This window comes from Podarcis raffonei, chromosome 7 (genome assembly GCF_027172205.1).
Source record: "Podarcis raffonei isolate rPodRaf1 chromosome 7, rPodRaf1.pri, whole genome shotgun sequence".
Lineage (NCBI taxonomy): Eukaryota > Metazoa > Chordata > Lepidosauria > Squamata > Lacertidae > Podarcis > Podarcis raffonei.
In genome coordinates this window covers 91823448-91842515 of record NC_070608.1, presented here as the reverse complement: position 1 = coordinate 91842515, position 19068 = coordinate 91823448, and the positions used below count along the sequence as shown (strand labels likewise).

Here is a 19068-nt window from a genome sequence, read left to right as displayed (position 1 = left end):
CCGAAGGGATACGCATTTGGAATGGACTGGATCGGACTTGTCTTAAGACACCAGTTTCTGCCCCGCCTTAGGAGGAGACGCTGGGAGCCCTTCAGTTCGGCTGTAGCCCAAAGCCATGATCCTGCTCACTGCCCCCCAGGGAAGAAAAATACGCCCTAGAGCCGAAGGACACAAGGTCAAGGCTCCCTCGAGCGCCTTTTTTCTCCTGCGTCTCCCCAGTCCCGGCACATATATGTGCATGTTGCGATGTGCGATGGTCGGGGAGGCGTCTGGGGAGGTAAGGGAGCCCACCATTGGCTGATCCGCTACGCAAATTTGCATACCCGCGTCTATTAAAGACCCTTCGGAGGGGCCGCGCCGGCTTAGAAGCGGGATAGAGCGAGGGCGCTGCAGCGCGGAGCCCAGCGAGCAGGTAGCCGAGCAGCGGCCGCGCATGGAGCCAGTCTAGAGAGCACCCACGCCGAGCTAGGGAAGAACTCGCGAGTAGCCGCTGGCCTGTTGCCCCATCGTTCTCGCCCCTTCGCACCCAGTGGCCCCTTCCTTCTCTCTGATCGGCGCGCAAGGCAGTGCCAGAGCCATGAATGTGCGCAAGAACGGGCGCTGCCCCGGCAACCTTTGCCACCCTGGGGGGCTGCTTTGCATAGGCTGGCTGCTCTCCTCTGCCCTCGGCAAGACAATGCGATACCACACCTATGAGGAAGACCCTCCCGGCACAGTGATCGGCACTTTGGCCGACGAGCTGCCCCTGAAGGGCCCGGGAGGAGGCGGCGGAGAGCGCAGTTTCCGCCTGGTGAAGGCGCCGGGCAACAGCTCGCTGGTGCAGGTTCGCGAGCGGGACGGGCAGCTGAGCCTGGGCACAGAGCGGCTGGACCGCGAGGCGCTGTGCGGGCAGTCGGAGGAGCCGTGCGTGCTGGCCTTCGACGTGGTGAGTCTGGGCTGGACGCGCAGCGGCAGCGGCGGGGGCTCGCCTCCTTCGCCTTACCGCCTGGTGCACGTGGAGCTGGAGGTGCGGGACATCAACGACCACGCGCCCCGCTTCCCGCAGCCGCTAATCGCCCTGGAGGTGTCGGAGAGCGCCGCGCCGGGCACCCGCCTGCCGCTTGACCTGGCGCACGACTTGGATGTGGGCTCCAACGGCATCCAGAGCTTCGCCGTCTCGCCCAACAGCCACTTTGGCCTGGAGGCACAGAGCCGCGCAGATGGGCTCAAGTGCGCCGAGTTGGTGCTGCTGACCGAGCTGGACCGCGAGGCGCAGGCCGCCTACCGCCTGGAGCTAGTGGCCAAGGACGGCGGCAGCCCGGCGCGCTCGGGCACGGCCACGGTCAGCGTGCGGGTGCTGGACGCCAATGACAACGCACCCGCCTTCCCACATGGCGCCCTGCTGACCGTCGAGCTGCCCGAGGACGCGCCATCCGGAGCGCTGCTCCTCGACCTGGACGCCTCGGACCCGGACGAGGGCGCCAACGGGGAGCTGCTCTACGCTTGGGGCAGCCAGGTGCCCGCCGAGGCGCGGAACCTCTTTGCTCTCGACCCGCTCTCGGGGCGCCTCAGCCTTCGCGCTGCCGTCGACTATGAGCTCCAGCGCGCCTACGAGCTGGACGTGCAGGCAAGCGACCGCGGCGCCAGCCCGCTGGCGGCCAGCTGCAAGGTGGTGGTGCGCCTCCTTGACGTCAACGACAACGCGCCCGCCGTGGCCATCAGCGCCCTCAGCGCCGGCAGTGGCGGGGCGGGCGCGGGGTCCGAGCCGGGACCGCTCGTCGAGGGGGGCGCGTCCCCCGAGGGCGCCGCTGCCGCCTGGACGGTGGCCTACGTGAGCGAGGCGGCGCCGGCCGAGAGCCTGGTGGCGCTGGTCAGCACCTCGGACAGCGACGCGGGAGCCAATGGCCAGGTGCGCTGCGCCCTGCTGGCCGCGCCGCACGAGCCCTTCGCCCTGCAGCGCGCCTACGACGCCAGCTACGTGGTGCTCACCACGGGCGCCCTGGACCGTGAGCGCGTGCCCGAGTACAACCTCACGGTTGTGGCCGAGGACCTGGGCTCGCCGCCGGCCAAGACCGTGCACCGTCTCACCGTGCGCTTGGCCGACGAGAACGACAACGCGCCTCGCTTCGCCAAGGCGCGCTACGAGGTGGCGGTGCTGGAGAACAACCCGCCTGGCGCCTACCTCGCCGCCGTCCTCGCCGCCGACCCGGACCAAGGAGCCAACGGCAAGGTCACCTATCGCCTGATGGACAGCCAAGTAACGGGCGCCTCCATTTCCACCTATGTTTCGGTGGATCCGGCGACGGGGGCCATCTACGCATTGCGCACTTTCAACTACGAAATCCTCAAGCAGCTGGAGCTGACCGTCCAAGCCACGGATGGCGGCTCCCCTCAGCTCTCCAGCGCAGCCTTGGTGAAGGTGCGGGTAGTAGACCAGAACGATAATGCGCCTATCATTACTCACCCAGCACTCATCAACGGCTCCCTTGAGATCGGGGTGTCCAGAAAAGCTGCCCACGACTCGGTGGTGGCACACATCAAAGCCAGAGATGCTGATGAGGGAGTCAACGCTGAGCTCAGCTTTTCCTTCCTAGAAGATTCGCAGCAACAGCAGCCACCAGCCCTGGACCTCTTTGCCATCAACAAGAAAACAGGAGAAGTTGTGCTCACCGGGAGCTTCTCAGAAGAACAGCTGGGCCAAGTCTACCAGCTGCTCCTCACCGTGGCCGACAATGGACGGCCTCCCCTCTCCACTACCGTCCCTATCAGTTTCCAGGTGACTGCTGCGTTGCTTCCCGCAAGCAGCCAGGATTCCAAGGCCAAGCCCAACACTGGGGAAGGGAAAGCTGTGCAGTGGGACATCCCCTTGATTGTCATCATCGTCCTTGCTGGGAGCTGCACTTTGCTGCTGGTGGCCATCATCACTATCGCCACCACTTGCAACAGGCGCAAGAAGGAGAAGAAGGGAGTCCTGGAGGAGCCGCTGGACAGCTCTCACCTGGAGAAGGGGCAGCAGGAAGGCAAGGGCGGTGGCCTGATCTCCTCCAGCCCTGGCACCCGAGGCAATGGCTTCGAAGTTCATTCCTTCCCCAGCAAATCTTCCTTTGCTAGCCCGGAGCCCTCCCCAGCCAGCGAAGACATCCCGGCTTTAGAAAACATCAGAGAGACCGCCAGTCTCTATGACAGCCAGAGCAGACTCCGGGGGACGAATGCAGAGGTAGCATTTCCCATGGTCTTGATTCCCTTTCCCCCCTGGGAGAGGCACCTTGCTTCTTGCACCTTAGCTTATTATTCCCCCCCCCCCCCTTTAGCTTATTCTTGAATGTTTTGGGATTTTTACATCCGGTTCCCAAAGTAATTTTTTTAAAAAATATTTTATTAGTTGAATATAAGAACAACATATAATCAGATACAAGCAATCAAATACAGTTTTCCCCTAACCCCCCCCCAAAAACAGCCCCAACTACGTCCAGATAATTACATTAGTAATATAGTCAAATAAAAAATTATTTCTACAGTTGCTGGTTTAAAAAATATCATTCCACATGCTCCCATGTGTCTTAGGTGGTTTAAATGCATGTTCTTTCTTTGATGCATATGTAATAAAGGAGGACCACATTATGTAAAAGTTATGTAGTGTCTCACATTGTTAAAGTAATTAAGCAGGGACGTTTGCATTTAAAGTTATTTACAGCCAGTCTACACATCAGTTAAACCAGGCATCCCCAACCTTCGGTCCTCCAGATGTTTTGGACTATAATTCCCATCATTCCTGACCACTGGTCCTGTTAGCGAGGGATCATGGGAGTTGTGGGCCAAAACAACTGGAGGGCCGCAGGTTGGGGGTGCCTGAGTTAAACAAAAGTTCTTGATTTGTAGCCTAGCTTGAGTCTAGGTGATTCCAATTCACAGGGATGTGGTCCAAGCTGCTAGTTAGACTCCTTTTATTAACACTGCTGTTCCTTATAACATTTTTCTCCTTTTCTTCCCCTCGCCCCCCCCCCAATCCTTCACATGTGCCCTTCCACCTTCTTCCAGTCTTATGCCTCTACCCCTAGTTACAGCAAAGAGCCAGGCCCACCTGTGGCCATCTGGAAGGGTCATTCTTTCAACACCATATCAGGCAGAGAAGCAGAGAAGTTCAGCGGCAAAGACAGTGGTAAAGGCGATAGTGATTTCAACGACAGTGATTCTGACATCAGTGGGGACGCTCTTAAAAAGGACCTCATCACGCACATGCAGAATGGTAAGGATGCCTTAAACTTTGGCACTTTCCCCTCAGAATGCCACAGAACTTGGAAACCTGTTGCCCCAGAAACATTGAAAGAAACCCAGCACCAAAAGACCTGGTCACCATTCTACTGTTTTTGGAAACCCTCCTCAATTTTAATGAGTCTGGGAATAGGCTGTTAATTACAGCAAGAGCTATAGATTTCAATCAATCTCACAACTAGGGGAAATATAGCAGCCAGGATGGCTGACAGTTTGGGGCCCATCCACATCACCCGAAGCCAAAGGACCAGGTTCTGTCTGGCTATTTCTTATCCTGCCATTTCTCCAAGCAGCTCAGAATGCTTATCCTTTGGATCCTTCTTGGCACAACGTTCTGAGTTGTGCTGGCTTGTATTGTGGCTTGTCATTTTAAGGGGAGGGTGCATGCAGGTCCCACCCCCCAGCATCTCCAGCTAGGGCTGGGAAGGAGCCCTGTTTGAAACTTCCACAGGCTGCTTAGCTAGGTGAAACAAAGATCTGACTTGGTGTATGGCAGCTTCCTATGATGCAATTTTGATGGTAGCTGTATGAGGATCTTTTTGTCCTTCATGTTAGTTTCATGAAATGATTCTTCCCCTTTCCATCTTTCCTCTCACTGAGAATGGCACTGATACAATGGTCTCCTAGGTGCTGCCCTAACAGTGCTCTGCTTGCTACGTGTGCATGTTCTCAAGTTTGTTTTTCCCCTTGCATTTCTAGGGTTGTGGGCTTGTACTGCTGAATGCAAGATCCTGGGCCACTCAGATCGATGTTGGAGCCCTTCCTGTGGCCAAGCCAATCCTCACTCATCCCCCCACCCAAAGACCCAGCTGTCCACCTTCTGCAAAAGCACCTCACTGCCCAGGGATTCCCTTCGCCGAGATAACTATTATCAGGCACAACTGCCCAAGACAGTGGGGCTGCAGAGTGTCTATGAGAAAGTCTTGCATAGGGATTATGACAGAGCTATTACATTGCTGTCGCCTCCTCATCAGGGGAGGCTGCCAGACCTCCAAGAGATCTCAGTACCCTTATACCAAGCACCCTCCACTCGATATTTAGGCCCTCCACCTGAGACCAGTCAGAAGGTTTAACTACTAATGAGTACTTAACTTGAGCTGAGGTTCATGAGTGTCAGGCCACAGGAGCCGTGTAAGAAGCTGGTGTCAGGCCACAGAACTTGAATTTCCAGAACCACGCATTTGCTGGAGATGTTTATCTCTCTGTGTTATCTGCAGGCTGGCTGAAGAGGACAATGACTCCGAGCATGTGCAAAGTCTCTTTCTCACTGCTTTGTGATCACAGCCAGCCCAGACAAGCTTCCAAGTTTATACGAGAAGTCTTTGTATTTTAGCACCTCTTTAAACACACACACACACACACACACAAAACCACACCCCTCTACCTGTGCCCTCCCTTGCATCTTATCCCCAAAGCATGTACCTACATAAATGCACACTGTTTGATTTCCCCCAAGAGTTCTTAAATTATTGACTCGGTTCAGTGAAGTATGTAGGAATAAGCAAAATGTGCCTTAAACACTAAGATATATGTTATAAATGAAGTTGTTGGGAAAGATTTCCAATTACATTGGTACTGTTTGATATTTGCAAACAAAAAACTCTTTGTGGTTAATGTAATTTTTATGAAATGTGCAGTATTTAATTTTATTTGTCCTATATTGACCTTTTGTTTCACCCATGGCCTGCCTTTTCATAGTGGTTTTTTAAAAACCTGTATATGGTGTAATGTAATGTTTGTACATAAGGAAATTTCACTCTATTTTTATATAATAAAACCTTGGGGAAGGAGAATCTGAATTTCTTGCCAAAGGAACTGTCTGAAAGACATGTGCAGAAGAAAAAAATCCTGAATTATTTAGGAGTCACATAAAGGAACTATCACAGTTTAATGCTAAGTTAGTTAAGCAACTACTTGTATTGGAAAGACTGCCTTGCAAAGTATGAATTGTGTTTCTGGAGTCCATGGTCAGTTTCAAACTAAATGTGGTTTAATTATTCTGTGTCACTTATATAAACACTAATAAAGACTTGTTATGAGTTTCAGGGGCTCAGATGCTGTATTTGATTATCACAGTTACAAATTTACAGGCCTTTCCAAGTCAGGTAATAGACAATTTTTGCATAAGAACAGGGAGTCATAGAACTATCTTAAAATAGCTAGCATCCAAATTTACTCCCATACCACCTAATTTCAGATTTTTCTGAGGGCTGTTTCATCTAAGAACCTTAGAAGAGCTCGTGGATCCGGTCCCTGGTGTATCTGGGCCACCTTCTGTTCTCACAGTGGCCAGCCAAATGCCTGTGGGAAACCCAGGCCAGAGCCCTTTTCCCTCCTGTGTTTTCCAGCAACTGATATTCAGAAACGTTTGCTGCCTCCAGCTGTGGAGGCAGAGCAAAGGCATCATGACCAGCAGCCCATGAGAGTCCTTGCCTTCATTAATGTCTCTAATTCTCTTTGAAAGCCATCTAGCTTGGTGGCCTTTGCTGCCTCCCATGGAAGGGGGTTCCACAGTTTAACTATGTGCTGCATAAAGAAGTTCTTTCTTTCATCTCTCCTGAATGGTCCAACACTGGCATCATCAGATGCCTGTAACTTCCAGTGTTATGTGAGACAAAGAAAAACTTCTCTCTCCAGTTTCTTCATCCCATACATAATTTTTTACACTTCTATCACGTCTCCTCTTATTCCCCTTTTCTCTAAACTGAAAAGCCCCAAACACGGAAACCTTTCTTCACAGGGGAGTCACTCCATCCCCACAATTGTTTTGGTTGCCCTTTTCTGAACCTTTTCCAACTCTTCAATGTGACCAGAACACGGTGAGGTGCAGTCACACTATAGATTTATATACTGTAATGACATTATGATAATGTAGTTTATTTTCAATTTTTTTCCTATTGATCCCTAGCATGAAATTTGAGCATATATGTGAAATGGATAATTTTTTTGCCCCAACATGTATCATTTTACAATTGTTTATATTGAAATGCATTTGCTGTTTTACTGCCCATTCACTCAGTTTGGAGAGGTCTTTTGGAGCTCTTCAGTCTCTCTTTGTTTTAACCACCCTAAACTGGTATCACTGGCAAACATGGCACTTCACTACTCACTGCTAGCTTTACATTGCTTATGAGCAACTTACAAAGCACAGATCCTTGGGGGACTCCATTTTCTACACCTCTCTCTTTGGAGAAACTTGTCAGTTAATTCCTACTGCTTGCTTCCTGCAACTTAACCAATTCCTGATCCACAGCATCTAGCCTCCCTTTCCAATTACCCACCTTCCATGATTACCCAGCATCCTTCTACCACTGTCACCATTCCCACATTCTGTCCTGACCTCACCTGAAGACTCCTCACATCACCCTGTTATTTCTCTATCTCCTGCTTCTACCTTCACAGCCCTTCTACAACTCTTGTTTGCCCTCCTTTCTACATTCTGCTCCATTCACGCCACATTGTTTTTGTGAGATAACCAGGCTCATATAACCAAAATGCTTAACTCTAATTAATGCATGAAGGGGTTAATGCCATAGAGTAGGCTGTCCTGCCAGGCTTAGCTAGGTCACTTCCCCTCACCTTGGGAGGAATTTTCACCTCTTTGGAACTAAACTAAATTTTATTGCCTGTGCAACCTTTCTGGCTGATGTGTGGAAAAGCACATGAACCTGACCATTGGAGAGTTTGTAAGAAAACCCTTTTTTACTTACCAAATGTGTGGTTTTTTCCTTTGTTGGGGGAAGAAGGGACTATTTTGGAACTCACCACATTCATGCCTCCTCCTCTCTCCTCTCTTGCTACACTTTCCTTTTACACAAAGCACCCCTATGGTGACATCCTGTATCCTCCTCCCACACATTGCAGCTACTAAGCATCCTTTCCATCTTCTGCCCGGCTAGAACACCACCATTCACTCCAATTATTCTGCCCCTTTCATCTTCAACCCCCGTTTCCCTGCCTCCTATTTTGCAACTGCCTTTGCACCCCATTAGGTGCATTGGATGGTGTGGGGGGACTTCACTGCACTCTCAGGTGGTAGAGTGAACACATCCTAAGTAACCTATTTGATGCTTGCACCTGCCACATGGGTTACAACCTAGGCATATCTAGCTGAAGCTCATCTGTCAGCTACAGCTGAGCTAGGAACTTTATTTTTTGCTTCGTCTATCTACTGCTATTGGGGTGTTTAAATTTTGCTAGGGAGCAAGTTTCCTAGGCCAGATTTCTCTGGTTACATTTCTTGGAGACTAGATAATCTCTGAGCATCCAGCATCATTTACAGCCTTTGAGTAACGGGAAGGATAATGGGAGGGTATTCAAATAAGTTCCGCCACCTTCAAATATTCACCACAGCTTCAGTTTTGCTCTGAGTAGAAATGCTGTTTGAGACAATCAGAGTAGAAGAGTAAGAAGTGGCTCAGAAGGAGGAGCCGCTCTTGTACTCTGAACAAGAATCTGTATGGTAACAGCTGGAGAGGACTAGGCAAAATCAGGCCACACGGCTAGTCTCTGGTGGAGATTATGCCCTAAGAAACAGTTAAATAGCACAGTTTCTACAGCAAAGTCTGAAACCTTTTCCTGCCATAAGGAAAATGAAACAGTGGCTTTAACTGCTAATGTTTCCCCCCATCAGGAAAAAGAAGAAATATTGCCCTGGGAGCTGAACTGGAAATGGAGCAGATGGCCACAGACGTAACACAAGAGGGCAAGGACCGACTTTGGCCATAGGAAACCTGAATTAGCAAGTCTTGGTGCAAGAAGCAATTCATTCTAGGCTCTCATTTGGACACTTGGCCCATGACACCAGCAGAGAAGGCCACTTCATTTGTTCAATACTTACAGGGCAAACACCACAGCCAAGTCCAATATCACAGGAGCAGTCAAATGTCCCAAATAAACAAGCACAGGGAACATGACATCAGTGCCCATGATTACAATAGCGAGGATTTCATTGGCTTTTACACTTGGCTGATGATATTGAATAACACTGAATAAAAAATTCCTTTTAAAAGTAAATTGTTATTTGTTTTTCTTTTAACATTTCATTTCTAACCCACCCTTTATCTCACAAGTGATTGTACTGTCCCAAAGCTTTGCCAAACCACTGTCACCCTTTCACAAACCATTCTTAAACACTGACCACAGGGCATAATGCTTGGCCTTCTATAAAGGACCTTGCCATAAAAATAGGTTACAAGGAGCAATAAAACCAAGTATTAAACCATCTCCACACAACAGCCAAGGAATCACATAGCCCAGGAAGATGGATGTTTGGATTGAGATTTGGATCTTGATTGCTTCAGTTATTGCTGTTCTATTTTTCTCAGGAATTCTCTTCAAAATGTACAACAAATCTCCTTTACTTTCACATCTTCTCGAGCAATTGTTGCCATTCCATTTGTTTGTACCTATCTTAAAATTGCATGATATCAAGCAAAAACTCATTCTCTTATCTAGCTTCACGGCCTTGATGGCAGCCACAACTAGCTTCTGGAATTAGTGACGGTCATGGAACCAGGGGGACATTAAAAGAACATCAACCCATATTTAGTACCTAAAGATAGAAGTCAATAACAGGTAAGCAGGCAACATATAGAATCATAGAATCATAGAATCATAGAATCATAGAGTTGGAAGAGACCACAAGGGCCATCGAGTCCAACCCCCTGCCAAGCAGGAAACACCATCAGAGCACTCCTGACATATGGTTGTCAAGCCTCTGCTTAAAGACCTCCAAAGAAGGAGACTCCACCACACTCCTTGGCAGCAAATTCCACTGTCGAACAGCTCTTACTGTCAGGAAGTTCTTCCTAATGTTTAGGTGGAATCTTCTTTCCTGCAGTTTGGATCCATTGCTCCGTGTCCGCTTCTCTGGAGCAGCAGAAAACAACCTTTCTCCCTCCTCTATGTGACATCCTTTTATATATTTGAACATGGCTATCATATCACCCCTTAACCTCCTCTTCTCCAGGCTAAACATGCCCAGCTCCCTTAGCCGTTCCTCATAAGGCATCGTTTCCAGGCCTTTGACCATTTTGGTTGCCCTCCTCTGGACACGTTCCAGTTTGTCAATGTCCTTCTTGAACTGTGGTGCCCAGAACTGGACACAGTACTCCAGGTGAGGTCTGACCAGAGCAGAATACAGTGGCACTATTACTTCCCTTGATCTAGATGCTATACTCCTATTGATGCAGCCCAGAATTGCATTGGCTTTTTTAGCTGCCGCGTCACACTGTTGGCTCATGTCAAGTTTGTGGTCAACCAAGACTCCTAGATCCTTTTCACATGTAGTGCTCTCAAGCCAGGTGTCACCCATCTTGTATTTGTGCCTCTCATTTTTTTTGCCCAAGTGCAATACTTTACATTTCTCCCTGTTAAAATTCATCTTGTTTGTTTTGGCCCAGTTCTCTAATCTGTCAAGGTCGTTTTGAAGTGTGTTCCTGTCCTCTGGGGTGTTAGCCACCCCTCCCAGTTTGGTGTCATCTGCAAATTTGATCAGGATGCCCTTGAGTCCATCATCCAAGTCGTTGATAAAGATATTGAATAAGACCGGGCCCAAGACAGAACCCTGTGGCACCCCACTAGTCACTCTTCTCCAGGATGAAGAGGAACCATTGATGAGCACCCTTTGGGTTCGGTCAGTCAGCCAGTTACAAATCCACTGAGTGGTAGCATAGTCAAGACCGCATTTTACCAGCTTCTTTACAAGAATATCATGGGGCACCTTGTCAAATGCCTTGCTGAAATCAAGGTAGGCTACATCCACTGCGTTCCCTTCATCTACCAGGCTTGTAATTCTGTCAAAAAACGAGATCAGGTTAGTCTGACATGACTTATTTTTCAGAAATCCATGCTGACTATTGGTGATCACAGCATTCCTTTCCAGGTGCTCACAGACTGTTTGCTTAATGATCTGCTCCAGAATCTTCCCTGGTATTGATGTCAGACTGACTGGGCGGTAATTATTTGGGTCCTCTCTTTTCCCCTTTTTGAAAATAGGGACAACATTTGCCCTCCTCCAGTCTGCCGGGACTTCGCCTGTTCTCCATATGTTTTACTTGATCCCCATTGACATCTCTGGCTCTCACAAGCTCAAGGTCTTTCTGATTCCCAGTGAATACCAGTGAAGGGAGGGATTGCTGCCATCCCTTGGGGCAGTTGCTTGTGGTGTCAGATCCAGTTCCTTCTCTGTGACCTCTCTCTCATGCTCCACTGGGTTGGATGCTCCTGCTGTTACAGAAGGGTCATTCCATAAAAAGAGATCCAACTTTTTTACCTCATGTCATCCAATTTTATTAATAATGATCAAAACTAAGTTTAAATCTAAAATTTTATTTTTTTTATCTCATCCCGTTTGTGAGTTATGAGGGTTTGACATTTCAAAAAATTGACAATTTTGGCCTTGCCAGACTACACAAAAATCTTAAAAGCCCAGCCCAGAATTGAGACACATTAAAACTAAAAACGCCTGAATTCAGGACTGTGCCTATGGGATAAATTATTTCAGTGAATGCATAGTCTAAGAGTTGGGAGCCCTTGTGTTCCACAATGCTGACCATCCTCAAACTAACACACACTGAGACTACTTTGAAGACATGAATTTGCCTTATATTGTACCAGAGTAGCCCAATATTCCCTACCCTGGCTAGCAACACCTCTCCAAGACTGCCTCACGCAGGCTTGTTTCTGAGCTCTACAACACAGCCCTTAACTGGGATTGAACCATGAAACATCAACATGCAAATCAGATGCTGTAGTTCTCAGCTACAAGTGCTTCCTGATCAGTTTCTGCACGGCTTCCATTCTCTATGGTCTGAAGGTTTAGGGACATAGGGCGATCTCCAGTGTTAGTCATACTCAGTGTAGACACATTCCTCTCAGTGGATCTACTCTGAGTATGACTAATGCTGGAGATTGTCCTTAGGAAGCTGCCTTATTACTAGGTCAGACTATTGGTCTATCATCTGATGAGCAGTGACTCTCCAAGGTGATCTTCTTGCCCATCACTTGCTTCCTGATCCTTTACAGTGGAAATGCCCTCTGTGCTGGCACTATGGGGTCCTTCTCTATGCAAGGGAAAAAAGGAAGCGATCAAAAGGAAGAGACTTTCCTTGGGCCATTGTAGGCTGCAAGGTGCTCTTTCTCACAACAGCTGGAATAGCTTGAATTCTAAAGATTTCTTCTGTTCCTTTGTGCTCATCTCTTCCTCCCCCTCCACACCATTCTCCACTTTGACCATCCTTTCTCCTTAAGCCTTTGCCTACATTTAATCACCTCCATGTGACCCTTTCTTATTGCAGGCTACTTCTTTTTAAGTTATTTACTTAGCTGTGAAACTGATTATCCGTGTAACGACTTTAATCAATTATTTGTAGCGAAGAACTTCTCTGCAATTTAATTAGCTAAAGTTCTTTCCTGACCTAGGAATATCTCAGCTGCATCATATGAGGGCTTCAACTTTGAAATGGCAACACTGTTCATTAAAAATAACTAATAGCTGCAGGGTTTCGATATGTAAATGTTCGTTTTCATAATGAGAAAAAAGGGGCAGGGAGATTCTACCTGTCTGTATTCATTATAGTGTGTCCATTCAGGATAACTCACATTTGCTAAACCCAAGTTTAATTAACATGCTTATTTTTCAATGATATTTCCCTATTATAATAAATTGAGTGTTTAAACAGCTAGTGCAAACATTTTTGATCCAAGACAAAAATGCTTACACAGTGCTGGTTTAAGCATTTAATTTATTATAATCCTTTCCATAATAAATGCCTTAGATGTTTGGGGGTGTACTGCAAAAGACTATTAGCAGCATTTCCTCTGGTAATGTTTAATCCAAGACAATCAAAAATGTGAGGCGTGAATGAAATTGGGCCAGAAGCAATTATGATAAATGGGAGCGTCAAGGAGCCTCTACTCCCTCCCCCTGGCTGAGAGCCCCTGCAGCAGGTGCTTGTTCTGTGGTGAAGCAAAACCCTGCCAGGCTGTGCTGTCATTAAAAGATCATATGGAAATTAATCAAAGGACGAAGGGAGGGCAAGGCACGTATGAATCCTATGATCTCCTCACCCCTCTGCCCCACTTTGGCTTCCCCCTTGGGTCAATAGCTGATAGAGTTCTCACAAATTAAGTTTGCCTGCTTTCCAGACCCAGAACAACCATCAAAACAAGCTGATTTAGAAGCAACTTAATAAAAGCAATTTCAAACCAGGCAAGAATCACAAAAGAACAACAGCCCCATTGAAGTGGAACTGGAGACAGCAAGCAATTAATGAAGGCCTTGTGGGAAGTAGAAGCATCTCAGAAGATGAAACTGCCTTTGGAAAGCCAAGAGCCCAATAGGTGGCGGTGCAGGACCTGCCATTTTTTACCTGGATGACATCGCTCAGAGGTCTTCAAAGACACAGGAAGCAAGTATTGCTCACTCTGTGCATGAGAATAAACACACACAAGCACATGCAGCACTTTAAAGGCAATATAGAAACATTACAGTACTTCTGGAACATCTCCTCCAAAGCAAGATTGTAATTTATATACAAAGAAAAGGAAAAATATGGTGATACTTTTAAAATGGACATTTATGTTAATTTTACAAGCTACTTTTTAAAAAGTCAATGTATTAGGGCTGTAGCCCTGAACTGATTAGCTACTATTGTTTTCTGCCCAAGAATAAGAACTGTAGCCTTTTGTTGTTGTTGTTAGGACGCTCAAGGCCCAAGATTTTTCAGCTGGGACAAAGATCTCCTGGTCCTTTAACATCCAGACCAACTCTATGTTACAAAGATGTCTGCAAATGTGACATGGAGGCTGGCAACATTCCTGCCCTGTGGGAATCCCTGGAGACAGGCAGTCAAGTCATGTATCCATAGCAATGACCAGGGGAGAAATGACCATTGGGAGGAGTGCAAAGAGAGGAAATGCTGTGGTGCATCTGCAGCAGCAGAACTGGATGCCTTCATCTGTCCAGCTGCAACAAAACATGTCTCTTTCTGAGCACAATTCAAAGTGTTGCTGACTTTTAAAGCCCTAAATAGGAATTCCTGTAGGAACATCTCCACCCCCATTGTTCTGCCCGGACACTGAGGTCCAGCACCGAGGGCCTTCTGGCAGTTCCCTCACTGCAAGAAGCGAGGTTACGGGAAACCAGGCAGAGGGCCTTCTTGGTGGTGGCGCCTGCCCTGTGGAACGTCCATCAGATGTCAAGGAAATAAGCAACTATCCTACTTTTAAAAGACATCTGAAGGCAGCCCTGTTTGGGGAACTTTTTAATGTTTAATGCTGTACAGTGGTACCTCGGGTTAAGAACTTAATTCGTTCTGGAGGTCCGTTCTTAACCTGAAACTGTTCATAATCTGAAGCACCACTTTAGCTAATGGGGACTCCCACTGCCACCATGCCGCCGGAGCACGATTTCTGTTCTCAACCTGAAGCAAAGTTCTGAGGTAATATTTCTGGGTTAGCAGAGTCTGTAACCTGAAGCGTCTGTAACCTGAGGTACCACTGTATTGTGTTTTTAATATTCAATTGGAAGCCGCCCGGAGTGGCTGGGGAAACCCAGCCACATGGGTGGGGTATCATCATCATCATCATCATCATCTCCCACATTGGTCTCTGCAGCCACAGCAAGCACTGCAACCTGCCAACAGCCTGACCTCACTCCAAAAGCTGCACTCCTCCACTGTCTCCCAAGACAGAAGAATGCCAACCTTTGAGTATCTAGCAGTGGCCCCCTGGCCAAAGGCAGTTGAAGCTGACATCAACCAGCAAATTGCCACAAGCACACCTGTTCAGCCTGGGTTTCCCACACTACTGGAAGCTATTTTAGATTCTGCACTGTGGCTATTCCATATCGCAAACAACCTTTCTTCCAAAAACAAGTAACAGGATTGGAACCACTGGCTTCAAGTTACAAGAAAGGAGAGTCTGACTAAACATCAGGAAGAACTTTATGACTGTAAGAGCTGTTCAACAGTGGAACAGTCTCCCTCGGGAAGTTGTGGACCTCTGTTTTTAAGCAGAGGTTGGATGGTCATCTGTCATAGATGCTTTAGCTGAGATTCCTGCTTTGCAGGGGGTTGGACTAGAGGACCCTCAGGGTACCTTCCAACTCTATGATTCTATGACTTTATGAACAGAAATAATTTCAGAAACCTGGAAAAGGTGCATTAATAGCAATTAGCAGATTTGTTTAAATGTGATTAATGAATGGAGCAAGTTGTGAGAATTCATACAGTTCCTTGACTAACAAATTCTGGGCTGCCAATTATCAGATGAGAATGTGGATTGCAATCAGAGCAAAAAAGGGTTTCATGTTCCCTTATATCTCCTTTTCATCTCCCCTTCTACCCATCAGCTTCCAATAATTTTAGCTATGAGATAAAATGCTTCTGGTCCAAATCTTGTCTCAACAATGGACTCAGAAGCCACTCTTCTTTCTGCCCCAGCACTAGCAATATCACACACAGATACAACACACTAGGAGTATCATGTGCATCTCTAAACCAGGGTGCCAGAAAACACCTGGAGGGGGTTCCTTGTTTTGCTTAAATTATTCCATCTCCTAGGTTTTGGTATTCATGTCTGTAGATTTTCATTGTAACTCCATATACCATGATGTATAACCATCCCTTAGCCACAGAATGTGCAGTGTGATCATGTCTTATGCTCATTTAACTTGTGCAATTTCAATAATGCATGACTGGAGGCCAGCTGGCTGAAATTCCACAAGTTAAATGAGGAGACAGCCTTCTTGGGAAGCTCTCTTGCTCTTTTCCCACCAGATATTCCTTTTTTCCTCCGAGTGGGTCTGGGATGCTTCCATAACTTTTCATGGCAAATTGGACAGTCCTGAGAGATCTCACAGGAGCATCCCTGGACTTCTGCAACTTTTGCCCTGGTTCCAGAAGTCCCAGTGGGTTTGATCCCAAGGATCTGAGCACATGAGTTTTTACATATACGTGGAACCCTTGGAAGCGAACCCCTGTGTAAGACGTGATCCTACAGCATCGTAATTATGATAGTTTATCATTAGTATCAGTTAACTATACTGGCATAGCTTCCAATGACATTCTCAAGCAGATGAGTCAAGGCTGGTGGCGCACGATGGCTAAGAGACTGCTGCAAATCAAAACACCCCCAAGTGTGAATCTCCCTTTTGTCCTGTTTCAGTTCCTCATCTGCAAAATTGAAGTAAAAATAGTACTAAGATCACTTGCATGGCTATTATAAGAATTGTAATGAAATAGGACTTCCAGTTGGTCGCAGACAGGAGCTCTTTCGGCTGAAAGAGCCCCAGTGCAGTGAAGCAGGGGGAGACCACAAGAGCAATGCGGTGCCCTGAAAAAAACCTCAGATCGAGCGTTCTGAGGACCTGGTGATCCGGTGGGTGCCGTTTGGCGACTCCCCCACTCCCCGGTAAACTCGTAAAGAGCCCCGAGAGCCAGTGGGGTTGGAGACGCGGCACAGTGGAAACGACTGCTTCCTTCACAGCACGAAGCTCCATGTCTGGCGATCGTGAGCGGCCAATTCCTCCAGAAAAAAAGGACAAAAAATTCGGAACCGTGAGTAAAGGAAAAAGTTTAAATTAGACCACAATTAGGAGAGAAAGGGATTTAAAAATGGAGGTCGATCCCTTTTGCTGAATTAAAGGAGAGTCGGTAAACGTGGACCAAAGCCCTGAGAGAGAAAAGAAAGTTTTGCAAGTTAACTCCAAAGCCCCCCTTCTGCAGGGGGAAGGAGGCGAAATTATTTTTAGTCTCAAAAACCCTGTGAGACTGTGTATTAATATAAAGAAGTGTGTTCATTTTGTAGCGGACCTCCCGGTAGGGAAAGGCTAGACTCCATTGTGACGTCACTATGGAAGAGGAAACATTCAACTTTCATTTCCATTGACTTGGATATTTTGTATCCTGCTGCTGCCTGGACTTGCTTTTAAGTAACAAAAAGTATCTGTCACCTCCAGGATTGCCTTTTAAACACTAAAAGGGACTGAGAAATTTTTTTACAGCCTGCCTTTCAGTAATAACGAATAGAGAGGCTGCTTGCTGCCTGAAACTGACTCCTGTGGGATTATTGTGGGAACCTGTTTTCTCTCTTCTTCCCCGCTTACTGTGGGACTGACCTTGAAATTCCTGAGCAATTGTGTGCGCTGAGAAAGCAGAGAAGGGAGCAGTAAGACGAGGCTCCAAAAGTGCACTCCTTGAGGAATCTGTAGTGCAACTGTTGAATGAAATTAAAGACAACACAAATCACAATACAGAGGGTATAGAAAAATTGAATAAAAAGTTTGAGGACTTAAGTGTGGAACTGAAAGAGGTAAAGACTGAGGTCACAACTCATGAGACAAGGCTCACACAGCTTGAGACAGAGTCACTGATTTGGAAAGATTACAATATGAAAATTCAAATTTGATTGCATTTCTTCAGATGAAGGAACGCGAAACCCATCTAAGATTGAGAGGTGGTCTTTAAGACCAAAGAACAGAGAGATACCATTTTGGGGCTGCATTATAAAAAAGGTCTAAAAATTCAGGACAAAGCTATCGTCCTCTTTAATAAATTCCTAGACCCTTCTTGAGCCTGAGATACAACTTCACAGATTTGGCTAACATTTTGAGGAGGAAAAATATCTTCTTTAGGTGGGAATTCCCAGAGGGTCTCTCCTTCAAATTTGGAGGAAGAAAGCAAAGAATTAAGACTGTTGGAGAGAAAGACAGATTTCTGCAAAAGTACTTGATTGAACTTGGACTGGAAAGCTCACAGTTGTCAGGGGCGGAAGCAGCAACACCCTAATTCATCATTAAGGCATTGAGAATTTATTATTGGAATGTTAATGGCTTAAATTCTCCTCAGAAAAGGAGACAGGTTTATGTTGTGGCAAAGCAGAATTTGGATGTAATTTGTTTACAGGAAACCCATATTACAAGATTACACAGAAAAAAATTATCCAATAAGAAATTAGGTCAAGAATTTATTTCTTCAGACAAAGTCAAAAAAAGAGGTGTGGTGTTTTATGTCAAGGAAAAATGGAATCCAAAACTGATTTTTAAAGATGAGGAGGGAAGATACATTGCAGTGGAAATTTCAGCACAAGGTGAAAAATATTTGTTTTTGGGAATCTACTCACCTAAGGATGGCAAAGCAGAATTTTTTAAGAACTTGGAAAAAAGTCTTCTGGAATATTTGGATTACAAATTAATTTTAATGGGAGATCTGAATGGAGTGGCATCCACTTTAATGGACAGAACTCAGAGACAGAAAATAGTGAATGCTGGCAGATTACCCAAGACTTTTTTTGAAATAACTGACAAATTTGATCTGTCAGATATATGGAAAGTCAGGAGTTCAACGAAAGAAAGCTTCACATTCTATTCAGATGCAAACCAATAATTTTTGAGAATCGATTATTTATGGATATCCAGAGACTTGGTTCCTAGAGTATCAAAAACGGAAATTTGCCCTAAAATTTTTTCCCCCAATAATTTTTTATTGATTTTCATTAAATATACATTCATATACATTCATTATACAAAGAAATCTTACATATATCTTTGGCTCTGCCAAGCTTCAGACTTCCCTCCACCCCTTCGGTAAGTATCATACATTTCTTACATCACGTATTTTGTTTGTTTATCTGGTTGACCATAAGCTGTTGGAGTTAATCTAACCCTGCCAGTGTCTTTAAGGTTTTACAGTTGTCTCTTATATATACCAAATATTTACTCCAACTTTCATGAAACTTCTGTTTGTCCTGATCTCGTATTTTCCCTTATAGTCTGGCCAGTTCCGCGTAATTCATCATTTTAACCTGCCATTC

General features: G+C 46.5%; 1 protein-coding gene across 1 annotated transcript; it reads left to right on the top strand.

Moving 5' to 3' along the window:
- Positions 1 to 307: 307 nt before the first annotated feature.
- Positions 308 to 6296, top strand: PCDH8 (protocadherin 8). Its single transcript, XM_053397553.1, has 3 exons — positions 308 to 3196; positions 4018 to 4225; positions 4951 to 6296. Exons 1-3 carry the CDS (start codon positions 578 to 580, stop codon positions 5322 to 5324), a joined length of 3201 nt encoding a protein of 1066 aa, XP_053253528.1. The 5' UTR covers positions 308 to 577; the 3' UTR covers positions 5325 to 6296.
- The last annotated feature ends 12772 nt before the right edge of the window (positions 6297 to 19068 follow it).